Source organism: Miscanthus floridulus, chromosome 18, assembly GCF_019320115.1.
Source record: "Miscanthus floridulus cultivar M001 chromosome 18, ASM1932011v1, whole genome shotgun sequence".
In the NCBI taxonomy this organism is placed as follows: Eukaryota; Viridiplantae; Streptophyta; class Magnoliopsida; order Poales; family Poaceae; genus Miscanthus; species Miscanthus floridulus.
This window is the reverse complement of record NC_089597.1, coordinates 118,856,559-118,869,633: the sequence shown is the minus strand read 5'-3', so window position 1 is coordinate 118,869,633 and position 13,075 is coordinate 118,856,559. Positions and strand designations below refer to the sequence as shown.

Here is a 13,075-nt window from a genome sequence, read left to right as displayed (position 1 = left end):
TCTTCGAGCTCCTGCGCCAGCACCGCCGGTTCGTCAAGCGCTCCAAGTGCTGTTTTGGTGTGGACGTCGTTGCCTATCTGGGCCACACCATTTCAGTAGCCGGCGTCGCCATGGACCCCAGCAAGGTCCAAGCCATCCACGAGTGGCCTCGGCCCCGTTCCGCGCGGGCGGTCCGTGGCTTCCTTGGGTTGGCGGGCTACTATCGGAAGTTCGTCCACAACTACGGCTCCATCGCCGTGCCCCTCACGGCGCTCTTGAAGAAGGACGGCTTCACTTGGGGGGCTGCCGCCGAGGAGGCGTTCGGCGCACTCAAGGCCGCCGTAACTTCGGCGCCGGTCTTGGCCTTGCCGGACTTTACCAAACTGTTCGTGGTGGAGTGCGACGCGTCGACATACGGCTTCGGCGCCGTCCTTTTGCAGGAGGGCCATCCCATCGCCTTCTTCAGCAGACCGGTGGCGCCGCGACACCGCTCCCTAGCGGCGTATGAGCGGGAGCTCATTGGCCTCGTGCTCGCAGTGCGGCACTGGAGGCCATATCTGTGGGGCCGCTACTTCCTAGTCAAGACGGACCACCATAGCCTCAAGTTTCTGCTGGATCAACGCCTTGCCACCATTCCCCAGCACCATTGGGTTGGCAAGCTGCTCGGCTTCGACTTCGCCGTCGAGTACAAGTCCGGGGCAACCAACGTCGTGGCGGACGCCCTCTCGCGTCGCGATGCTGAGGAGGACAGCATGGGCGGTCTCCGCGCCATCTCGGCACCGCGTTTTGACTACATCAGCCGTCTCCGCCAGGCTCAGGCCGTCGACCCTGCCCTGGTCGCGATCCACGACGAGGTGCGCGCGGGCTCCAGAACCGCTCCATGGGCGGTCAGGGACGACATGGTACTCTATGACGGCCGCCTCTACATCCCGCCTACATGTGGGGCCACAGCTACCACCGTCGCAGGCGCAACCGCGACGTGAGGCGGGCCGCGGAGCGCGCTGAGCGCGACGCCCAGGCCAGCACGCGCGATGCGCAGGGAACATCCAGTGGCTAGGATAGAAAGAAGGAAGATTTGATTTGCTATCTTTCCCTAGAATCAAGGATTAGTTAGTTTCCTTTTCAACAGCCCGAGAGGCTATATGTATGGATCTAAGGCCATTTGATAAAGTAAGAAAGATCAGTTATCCTAAACCTCCCTCTCTTCCCCAAAGACTCTCAAGCCCGATCACCGTGAGGGGTATAACCTCCAGATCGGAAGACACGGCTGACGGCTACGATCTACGTAGCCGCGGGCCGCCTACCCACGATCTCCAGGCCCTTGACAGGTACTCTTCTGCATCCAGAGCTGTGTCATGCTCTTGGTTTTTGTTGTTCGCATGTTTTATCCGCCTATATGGCAGCTTGATGTAATATTTCTACTCACGACGAAGAGATTTCTTTATTGTGTCGCCGCTACCAGGAGCGGCACCTTTATGTTTCGGGGCATGGCTGATGCCCTGATGCTTCAGCAAGTGCATGGTACTATAAAAGAACCAGAAGTCGAGCTTGCTTTTGCAGTCAAATTGCGCGTGCTTTTCTTGTCTATACATGAGCATCAGTTCAAGTTACACTTATTTTCTGCTTAAGTCGAGCTGGTACTGCATGCAAAGTTCAATGACCTATTGTACGTACTTAATAAAACTTTATCGGTATGTTTGAACAAATACTGAATCCATGAATCGCAGAATCAATGGATGCTGACAGCAATCTTTAATATGGAGCAGTAATTCTCTGGTTCCATTCAGTAAAGGTGCATTTAGGATTATGAACAATGCACATATACAATTATAAGAAAAATATTTCGGATATATAGTAGTGGTAAACATAATACAATGCAGCCAGGCTCAATTAGTCAATTATATTAGGATATTTTTTATGGTTGATTGATACCCCAATGCTTAAGATAACTCAGGGACAGACAATTTAGTCACCAGTGCAGGACTAAAATTCTGTACTTCATACATTGTTGAAAAATAAAATGAAAACTGGCTCAGTCTTGAACAACAGTTTTGATATTATTGTTAAATCAACAACTTTTATTTTCAAATAAGTTGATAGGATAATATTTAACTAGTATCTGTAAGTCCTTTTGTTTCTACATTACCGAGTGGTGAATTTCTTGAATCAGAGTTCAGAAGTTTATGCATACTATCATTGATGTCAATACCATCTTTTCTATTTGGTGTTACTTAGTCTGTTAAATTCATCTGTAATCTTCCTCTGAAAAATCATTGTTATTGGGGAACTCGTTCATTTATTTTCATCTGATTAATTTTATGTAGCCTCACGGTCAAAAACTTTTGCTGTGGAGTCTCTTCATGTATGAGTTTTATTTATTATATTTTGTGTGATCTTATTTTATCCACCTTCCTGATTGATCACTGACATTTAAATATTTGGCCATGAAAGGTTCAATTGATGAGGTGAGGGAAGAGCCACCGGAGGATGACTTAGACAACCTTGTGATGGTAAAGGTCACGAAGTTCAGTTGCTGCTGCACTGAGAGCTAGTCAGTTTTCTATTGAGGAAAGCTAGGCCCCTGCAGAAATTGTTAATAATTTCACCCAATGTCACTCCACTGGATTTGCCCGGTGTACCAGAAGCAGGCGTTTTGCTTCTCATAGAACCTTTGGCCAGTGGCAAGATAGTGTTTAGGGAGTTTGATGATGGTGCAACTGAACCGTATCATTCTGAGGTCTTAACCAAGCTCTAATTGTCAGTGATCAATCAAGTCAGAGCCCTTTGTATAGAAATATCAGACTATCTGGGCACCATCCTTTTGGGTGGTTGCTCTTATAGATAATATATGAAAAACCAATGTTTTCTTGTTAATTTCTTTCTTCAATATTACTACTAGCAAAATTAAAATGTATGGTATCCTGTATGTGTCATGATACCACTTGCATCTTGTATTTGACATATTATCCCTATGAATTGAAGCAGCTTTATATCATATTTAACAATTCAAACAAAGATGGATGAAGTTGTGGATCAGAATTATTGATGATGTTATATGTTGTCGGTCTTCTTCCTTGTTCATTTGTTACCTTGAGGTATCAGATTGCATCAAAGCAGGGAGGTTTGTTCTTATTTACATGACTTGTAATCTTTTTGGCATTTTTTGATATGGTAATATTGAGAAAGTTGCCCTATTGATTACAAAGTGGTGAAGTGCAATGCTGCCACTGCTAGTGTTGAATTTAATATTATCATCTTGTAACTATGAAAGAGGGCAGAAAAACCAAAGATCATCGTTTCTTTTCTCTTTATTTTTGAGTGAGAACATCTCAGTTTCAACAGGAAAGATTGAAATTTTTCCTATTTCGAGGCTTCATATAGTGCTGCATTTGTTTACGCATTCAGGGTGGTATAATTTATTTCATTTTTTCAAGGCTTTGCTTTCTGATTTAAATTTATCATCTTTCCTGACTGCCTCTCACTGCTATGGATGAAGGCTAGTGGTACCATGGAATGTTATCACAAGTTAATTAACTTAGTGTCTGTGTGTCAATCATGCCCTTTACTTCTGTTTTGTGTTTGCATGTTTTAGCTGCCTATATGGTGTCTGGTTCCTGAGGGAATTCTACTCATGAAGCCATTTCATCATCTTGCTTATCTTGTCTTGCCACTACCGGGAGTGTCTGCCTTCTTTGTTGTCTGGACATTGTGCATGGCTGATGACCTGGTGCGTCAGCAAAGTCAATGGTACATGACTACATGATCTGGGGATGCGAGCTATCTGTGGTCAATCCTATCTAACATGTGGTTGCTAGGCGTAATCCTGGTGGCTGGAGGTGTACGGTGCTTTGGTTGAGTATCTGGTTCTCTATCTGCCTTGTTCTTTTCAATATAATTGAAATTGTGGGGTTTAACCTGTATTATCGTCCTCCAAATGGATATCAGTCATCAGATATTCAGATGCCATTGCAGCACATGTGCAGCAGGAGCTTTATTTATGGCCAAGGTCCCAGCTAACCTACAAAACTTGATTAAGCACATGTGCAGCTGTAGTCGATTTCACTATTTGATGACTTTGGGTACACTACTCTCTTAGTCTTATTGGGCCCCTCCCAATTCATTACAGGCTCCACCACTGTCCAAGTTTGATTCGAAAGTTTTGTTCATTTGGGTGTAGAGCTACTTCTTGTTTTTGCAAAACCTTTTTCCGATGGGCTACTGGGTAGCAAGGCTGCAGCCTGCCTGGTTATTGGAAGCAATTTTTTCCTTTTAGGGCCTGCTTGGAACGCAGAAATTTTATAGGAATCACACAGGAATTTCATAGGAATCAGTTCAATTTCACAGTAAAAACGTAGGAATGGAGAAAAAATCCCGCATTTCAAACAGACCCTTATTATAGGAAACAAAAGTAGTTTTCTTAAACGGAGAGTAAAATAAAATAAAAGTTTGCCTGTATAAGTACATGGCTTACGCATTGGCCAAGAGCCCAAAACTGTGGCAGCACGGTCTGCTTGAGCGTCCACGTTTCGGCCCTGTATGGCCCAACTCGTTTTCTTTAACCTCGCAGTTCGCACGCAACGCCCAGCGGCGGCGCGTTGGTTTCATCTCAAATGGGTAGGTGATTGGACGGGGAGAGGGAGAGGTAGGGTGGGGTATTCCCCAAATTGGGGACGAGCGGGAAATGGCCATCAACTCGGGCGGCGGCGGCAGCTGCGGATCGAAGAGGCAAAAGGTGGATGGGCTGGATGACCAGTGCGAGGCGGAGGGTTCGGATGCGATCCCGTTGGACCGCATCTCGGCGCTGCCGGACGAGCTGCGGCTGCGCGTCCTGACGCACCTCCCTCTCAAAGACGCCATCCGCACGGGGGCGCTCGCTCGCGGGTGGCGCGACCTGTGGAGGGGCCGGTGGGCGCATCGCGCCTCCCTCGAGGTGCACCTCCGCTCCCGCGACGATCCGCGGCGAGAGCTGGACGCGCTGGCGCGCGAGCCGCAGCCGCGCCGCCGACTCGACCGCTTCTCCCTCAACGTTGGAATCTCCACTCTCAAGGCTTCGGAGTTCCGGCGCTTTCTCGACTACGCCGCCGAGTGCGGCGTCGAGGACCTCCACGTGGAGACGACGCGCAAGAGCCTGGTCGCGGGCGAGCTCAACTTTCACCTGCCGCTGTTGAGCCTGGCCCTTGCGTGCCTCTCGCTCTGCCACATCAGCGTCTCCAGCATGTTCCACAAGGGCGCCCGGTCATTCCACGCTCTAGAGGTCATCCGGCTGGAATCGGTCTCCTTTCGCCCGAAGGCTTTCAAAAAAATGATGGCGCTGTGCCCCAACCTCCTCACTCTCGATCTGCGCAGCTGCCGCTGTAACGGTTACGGTTGGGAGTTCGACAGGCTACCACCGAACCTGAGGAGTCTTGCAATCGCTGGCTGTGATAGGATCACCAGTCTGGACTTCGTGCGTGTTCCTAGCCTGCGCTCCTTCCACTACAAGGGCCGCTTCTCCAACTTGCCTTTATCCATTCCACGCGATGCCACGCTTTCTGATCTTTATATTCAGTTATTTGACTCAGAACCGATGAAAGAATGGAATATGGATAACTTGAGGAAATCTCTCCAGAAGGATTTACCAGCCTCAACGTTCTCACCATCTGTTACAAAGCCCTCATGGTACTTTCTCCGTATTTAATCTTGTTTATTATTTCTGGTCTTCTTGTCACTTAGGAGTAACGTTTAGTTGCTTGATAGATATGAAACAAAAATCTTGGTTTTTTTATCCTAACCATACCTTTTATTTCAGGGTGCATCTGTCTTGTCAGCCGATGGAGCCAGTGCCCAGTTGCCCAATTTCAACTTACACAGTTTGAAAGAGCTACACCTACTCATGTTTGAAATGAAAGCTGTCAACCTTTCCAACTTGTATCTGTTCCTCAAGATCTTCCAATGTCCTAATCTGGAGAGGCTCTTTGTGCAGGTTAACACAGTCAATGCCTTTGTAATTTCTTTTTCTTCATAGTCATCCGCGTTTTTGACTATGGTTCTTCTGTGTAGCTCCCGGCATATAGATGTAAGCCCATGGAAGGTTGTATTGATCAGGTGCGGGAAGAGCCACCGGAAGATGGCTTAAACAACCTCGTCATGGTAAAGGTCATGAACTTCAACTGGATCCCCACCGAGGTGCAGCTAGTGAGTTTTCTGTTGAGGAAAGCTAGCTCTCTGCAGAAACTGTTAATAGTTTCTCGCAATGTCACTCCAGTGGATTTGCCCGGTGCACCAGAAGCGGAACTTTCGCTTCTCAAAGAAGCTTTGGTCAATGGCAAGATAATGTTGACTACGTCTGACAATGCAGCAACCCAGCCATATCATGAGGCCTTTATTGAGTCATAGTTCAGTCACTAGTCGAGTCAGAGCCCTATGGATCGTAATACCAGAGTATCAGGACATTACCATTTTGGTTGTAGTTCTTACTGAGAAAATGATAAGAAACCAACATTGTCACCTTAATATCTTTCTTGAATATTACTCCTAGCAAAATATTAAAAATGCATGGTTTTCCAGTATACTCTTGCTTTGCTGTCCTGGCACCACTTGCATGATGTATTTGACATTATCGTTATGATGATGAATCAGAACAGCTCTGCAGCTTCATATTATCTTCCGCAACCCAAAGGAAGATGAGTTAAGTTGTGGACCAGAAAAAAAATGAATATGTTATAAGTTATCGGTTATCTTCCTTGTTGATATTTTACTTTTGAGGTATCAGATTGAATCAAAGTGAAGAGGTCTGCGCTTACTTACATGACCTCTAGTCTTGTTGCCAACATATATTTTTTGATATGGTAACTTTCAGGAAGTATGCTGATTGATAAACAGAGTGCATGCTGATAGTGATGGATTTAATTATCTGTTATGATTGCCATGGAGTGTGAACTAGAGAAGCAAACTTGGATACAGAATTCTGTTGTCAATGTTTTTTTTCATGGGGCCTACATCAAGCTACTATAGTTGTCAGTCAACAGTCGAGTCAGAGCCCTTTGGATAGTAATATCAGACTATCTGGGCACTATCCTTTTGGTGGTAGCTCTTATATAGATAATATATGAAAAAACATGGTTGCATTTTTAATTTCTTTCTTCAAAATTACTACAAGCAAAGTTAAAATGCATGTTATCCTGTATGTGCTTGCTTTCATGTCCTGATACCACTTGCATCTTGTATTTGACATATTATCCCTATGAATTGAAGCTGCTTTATATCATATTTAACAATTAATAATCGATGTTGTTATATGTTGTCAGTCATCTTCCTTGTTTATTTGTTACCTTGAGGTATCAGATTGCATCTAAGTGGGGAGGTCTGTGCTTATTTACATGACTTAGTCTTGTTTCCATTTTTCGATATGGTAATACTCAGGAAGTTGCCTATTGATATACAAAGTGCTGCTGATCATTTAAAAAAATATATACAAAGTGGCAAAGTGCAATGCTGCTAGTGATGAATTTAGTTGTTTGTTGTGACTTCTATGGATTGTGAAATAGAGAAGTAACTTAGTAACACAATTCTTTTTTTATCAGTAATTTTCATGATTTATAAATGCTAATCCCTTCACTATGGACCTAAGCAAGAAATGAGATTTCTACCTGAAATAAATCGTAGTGCATGGGAGATTGAATATGCTTCCATCATTCAATTTTACCTTGTACTGTAAGTATGAAAGTGGGTAGAAAAATCAAAGATCATTGTTTCTTTTCTCTCTTTTTTTTTCAGGTGAGAACATCTCAGTTTTAATTGGAAATAATGAAAATTTTCCTATTTCTAGTCTTCATATAGTGCTGCATTTATTTATGCATTCAGGGTGGCACAATTTCATCTCAATTTTTCAAGGTTTTGCCCCTTTCGGTTCCTGTTGGTTGGTGCTTTGCTTTCTGATTTAAATGGGACCCCTCTCACTACTATGGATGAAGGCTAGTGATACCATGGACTTTTGTTTTACGTGCTCGCATGTTTTAGCTGTTTATATGGTGTCTGGTTGATGAGGGAATTCTACTCATGACGCCATTTCATCTTGCTTATCTTGTCTTGCCACTAGGAGGAGTGGCTGCCTTCTTTGTTGTCTGGCCGTCTGGGCATTGTGCTTGTGCATGGCTGATGGCCTGATGTGTCAGCAAGTCAAATGGTACATGAGCTGGGGAACATGAGCTATTATTATGGAAGGTTAGTGGGTTTGAGTTTTTGGGTTTGTTTTTCATGCCCCGGCCTTACTACCGTATACATGATTTACAAATAAGCTACCATAGTACCATGGATGTGAGCTATTTGTGCCCAGTCCTATCTTACATGTGGTTGCTAGGCGTAATCCTGGAGGTGTATGGTGCTTTGGTTGAGAATGTGGTTCTCTGTCTGCCTTGTTATTCTCAATAGAGGTGAACTGTGGGGTTTATCCTGTGTTATTCTCAATAAATGGATATCAAATGCCATGCATGGCAGCACATGTGCAGCAGGAGCTTATTTATGGCCAAGGTTGGACATGGTCCCAGCTAACCTACAAAATTTGTTTTAACTAGTTAATTTCACTATTTGATGGCTTTGGGTACACTACTCTGTCATGCTCCAGGACTGTCAACTACCGAGCTATAGTCACTAGTAGCACGGGACACAGAATACAAAAGAAAACGAAGTTGATCGGGCCTGCCTTTGCAGTCAATTTGCGTGTGCTTGTGTCTACATTAGCATCATTTCATATTAGGCCTTGTTTAGATGCATATGTATCTACTTCAATCCACATGTGTTGGAGTGGAGTGAAGTGGAATTGAATGGAACTTAGTTCAATTCCACTCCAATCCACTTCGATACATGTGGATTGAGATGAATACATGCGCATCCAAACAAGGCCTTACAGTTTTATGCTCAAATTGGGTGAAGGCAGAGTTCAGTGACTGAAATTCTATTGGTATGTTTTAACTAATATTGAATTAATGAATCGCAGAATCAACGGATGTTGATAACCATGTATAGAGTAGTAATCCTTGTAAGTTCCATTCAGCAAAGGAATATTTAGGATTATAAACAATGCACATATTATATAATAATTATATAAGAAACAACATTTCAGATATATAGTAGTGGTAAACAGAATACAAATGCAGCCAGGCTTACTTGTACTAGGATATATTTATTATGGTTCATTGTTACTCTAATCTAATGCTTAGAAGCAGCGAGAAGTTTTTTATTTAGGGGAAATACAATAGGTTGAAGTAGGGTTTTTTTTTTTAGAAACAAATAGGTTGAAGTAGTCGAGGCCCTGTTCAGTTGATCAGTGACAAATGGGCCTCTAACCTCACTTTGGAAGAGGCTAGCTGATCAGTGGATGCGGACGGGCCTATCGAACACCCAACTGAAGCAAACCGACTGGGCCCCCATTTGGGCGGCACGGTCGTGAGCCAGCTCCTCCATCCTGCGGATCTTGCGGGGCAGCCCGCACACGTAGTCCTGCGCGCGCCGCCCCTCGCCGGACAGGCCACCGCCGAGCTCCGCCACCTTCCACCTGCGCACGAAGTGCTCCACCATGTCGGCGTAGTCCGCCGCCATGTACACCCCCGAGCGCTGCGCAACCGCCGAGAAGTGATCGAAGAGGCGCTCGTCGCGGCCGTCGTCCATGAGCTCGCCGGGCATTGTGACCTTGGCGCGCATCACGGCGGCGAGCGCCCGAACCATGCCGTCCGGGTCGTCCTCGAAGGCCCTGGCGGCGGCCCTCGTGTAGGCGGCCTCGTGGCGCCTCTCGTCGGCCGCGATGACGCCGCAGAGCTTGGCGAGGCAGGCGTCTCCGTGGAGGCGCGCTTGCCTGGCGGTGCGGGCGTGGGAGACGAAGGTGGCGCGCTCCTGGAAGGAGCCGTAGATGAGGCTGTGGTACGCGCTGGAGGGGCGCAGCATGGCGCGCATGCCGCGGCCGAGGAGGTGGTGCACCGTCGTCTCCACCCGCCGCATGTCCACGCGGCCGCACAGGTAGAGGTAGCGGTTGAGCAGGTCGCCGTGGCGGTTCTCCTCGGCGGTCCAGCCGCGCAGCCAGCGCGCCCAGCCGTGGTCGTCGCAGCCGGTGGCGTCGCAGCCGCCAGCCACGCGGTTGGCCATGGACATGTAGGCGGGCAGGCCCTCCTCCGTGACCATGTTGCCCACGAGGCAGACGAGGAGGTCGTCGGGCACGCCGGCCGCGCGGGCCTGGAGCTCCGCCACCTGGCTCCGCTGCTCGTCGGCCGAGCCGGCGAAGGAGGGCAGCAGGTCGGCCGGCTGCCAGGCCTCCTCAACGGGGGTGAGCAGCGGCAGAATATGCTCGTCCACCCACCCTTCCTCCGACAGGCGCAGCATCATCATCTCTTCCTGCTCATCAACATGAAAGGCAGTTGCTGCCGCGGTGGCCACCGTCGCTGCCAGAGCCCAGCTGCGGCCGAGGAGATGTGCTTGCGAAGAAGAAAGCTTCTTTACCAGCGACACCGTACTACCGCTCATCTTCTTGCTGCTGCTGCAGAAACATCGCCTCACCGACATGGGCGGCGATGCTGCCAGTGCCATGATCGTCATGAGCCCCGGCATGGTCACTCCCTATCTGATCACTGCTGAAGTGCTGAGTTTGCTATCGTTTTGCTCGACCCGACTGCACATGGACGTATGTATATATGGAGCCAGGAGCCAGGGAGGTACTGAGAATTGATATCGATCCGTGGCGACCGGTGAGACCGGCAATGCGCGTCACCATTGATGCTACAAACTAAAATCAGAATCCTAATATTATCCAAATGATGATGGTGATCTAGCCCATTGACGATGCTGGGTTTTTTTTCTTGCGTACGTATATGACACCCTTATGGAGGGGTATAGGACATGTCCTAGAGTTGCTAAAGGAAAGGACTGGATTGTATAGGACATGTCCTAGAGTTGCTAAAGGAAAAGACTGGTTTTGTAGAATTGATAGTGTAGAGCGGAAAAAAGTTTTGCATATGGAGAGCGAGATAAATTGGATTTGAAAAAAGTACTATTGAGAAATAGATGCAGGTTCGGATGGGCCCAATCAAATATGATGTTTGCAGCTGTGCATGGGACGAGAATCTTTTATTAATTAAACAAGTTGTTCTAGCTGTCCACATAAATCAGAGGAAGTTCTAAAAAATTTGCTTGCCTCCATATCAAATTGCAGAGATATGCTTGTATGTCACTTACTACGAGAAAAAAAATGCATGGTATATGTCTGGTTGATTACCATGGCTTGCCACTTTACCGCATTTTTTTGTGGCTGTTGTTTGTTCCGGGTCGTAGTTTTGAGTATGCCATGCATATTTTTAGCTTTGCCACTCATTTCTTAGCTAAACCTTGCCTAAGGTGTTGCTAGCAAAATTGCTAGCCACATGTTAGACAAACGTTTGCAAGAGGCGTGGCAACTTATAACCAACCGAATAATATGCGTCATCTTAATATAGCAATGAAGTAGGTAATGAGTTAGCTCAATTAGCTAGATGACGTATGCGTGTTCTTACTGTTGTATTTTGGGCACAACCTCCACTTTATATTGGTAAGTTTGTTGGAAAATCATTGTAAAACTCACCTCCACGTTCAATTCATCAAATTTAGCTTAGAATTCCTAAACGACCTTAAATGTTCACATGGCTAATACCAAAGTTGTAGTGACCAATCTAGCTAGTCTATATGTTTGTTGTTGACAAGTTTTCAATTTGAAGTTTTTTAGTGTCTATTTAAATCAAAAGCACTCGTCTCATAAAATGGTTTTGTTAGTAGTGTAGGATGAGAATTTTATTAATTAAACAAATTGTTCTATCCACATAAATCAGAGGAAATTCTAAAAACTTGCTTCCCTCCATATCAAATTGCAGATATGCTTGTATGTCACTATGAGAAAAAAATGCATGGTATATGTCTAGTTGATTACCACAGTTTGCCAAACTTTACCGCATCTTTTGTGGCTGTTGTTTGTTCCGGGTCGTGTTTTTAGTGCCATGCATATTTTTAGCTTTGCCACTCATTTCTTAGCTAAACCTTGCCTAAGGTGTTGCTAGCAGAACTGCTAGCCACATGGTAGACAAACGTTTGCAAGAGGTGTGGCAACTTATAACCAACCGAACAGTATGCGTCATTTTAATATACTCCTGAGTAAATAGATTTCTAGAGTTGTCTTAAGTCATTTTTTTAAACTTTGACCGAATTGTTAGAAGAACCCGCCAAGATTTATGACATCAAATTATTACCATTAGATATATCATAGAATATATTTTTATAATGTACTCATTTTATGTCATAGATGTTGTTACTCTTTCCTATAAAGTGGGTCAAACTTAAGATAGTTTGACTTGCACGGATTCTAAGAATTTATTTATTTAGGGAGTGAGGGAGTATCGTAATAATGAAGTAGCTAATGAGTTAGATCAATTAGCTAGCTAGATGACGTATGCGTGTTGTTACTATATATTGTGTGGTGGGCGCAACCTCCACTTTATATTGGTAAGTTTGTTGAAAATCATTGTAAAAAACACCTCCACGTTCAATTAATCATTTAATTAGAAGACAAGAAAAACAAAATTGCCCACCGTTACAATAGAAAAAAGACAAAACACTCCTACATTTTTAAAACACTCACCCGACATATACTGCCACTATTAAAGAAAACAAACTGATCGAGGGGGCCATATCTTAGTTTACCCAGGGATGAAAAGCCCCCTTGGAGAACTAAACGACTTATTTAAATGATAATCTCACGGATTGCTCATCCTCATAAAAGTCTGGATCATAGAAGATTAGTTTCGAAACTATATGGCCGTGTGTTGGGTCCTTGTAGATTGCAGAATTTAGATAGTAAAAGTTTAGAAGCTGCAATAAGTGATCGTTTGGATCGTGGATTAATTGTAGAAGCTGCTGTGACCGACCTATATCTGGCTCAGCGCCCCGACGCCCATCTTAGGGAAACAAGTATGACAATGTGGCCCCACCGTGGTGGTGATGGCAAACAGGGTAACATCCTGAAAATAGCAATGGCATTTTTGTCTTTTATCTATCTACAAGCTGCTGGATTGTGGGGTTGTAAAAGTTGTGATAAAAGCTGGAGCAT

At 45.3% G+C, this 13,075-nt stretch overlaps 1 protein-coding gene and 1 pseudogene across 1 annotated transcript; one reads left to right on the top strand and one right to left on the bottom strand.

The window, feature by feature from the left end:
- Nucleotides 1-4,579: 4,579 nt before the first annotated feature.
- On the top strand, nt 4,580-6,541 carry LOC136521741 (F-box protein At4g09920-like; annotated as a pseudogene).
- Nucleotides 6,542-9,020: 2,479 nt separating this feature from the next.
- On the bottom strand, nt 9,021-10,605 carry LOC136522109 (acyl-[acyl-carrier-protein] desaturase 4, chloroplastic-like). The gene has a single exon (XM_066515895.1). It carries the CDS (start codon nt 10,552-10,554, stop codon nt 9,328-9,330), a length of 1,227 nt encoding a protein of 408 aa, XP_066371992.1. The 5' UTR covers nt 10,555-10,605; the 3' UTR covers nt 9,021-9,327.
- Nucleotides 10,606-13,075: the final 2,470 nt, after the last annotated feature.

Coding starts and splice junctions, on each gene's coding strand:
- LOC136522109 (XM_066515895.1), bottom strand. CDS start 10,554: ATGCCGGGGCTCATGACGATCATGGCACTGGCAGCATCGCCGCCCATG.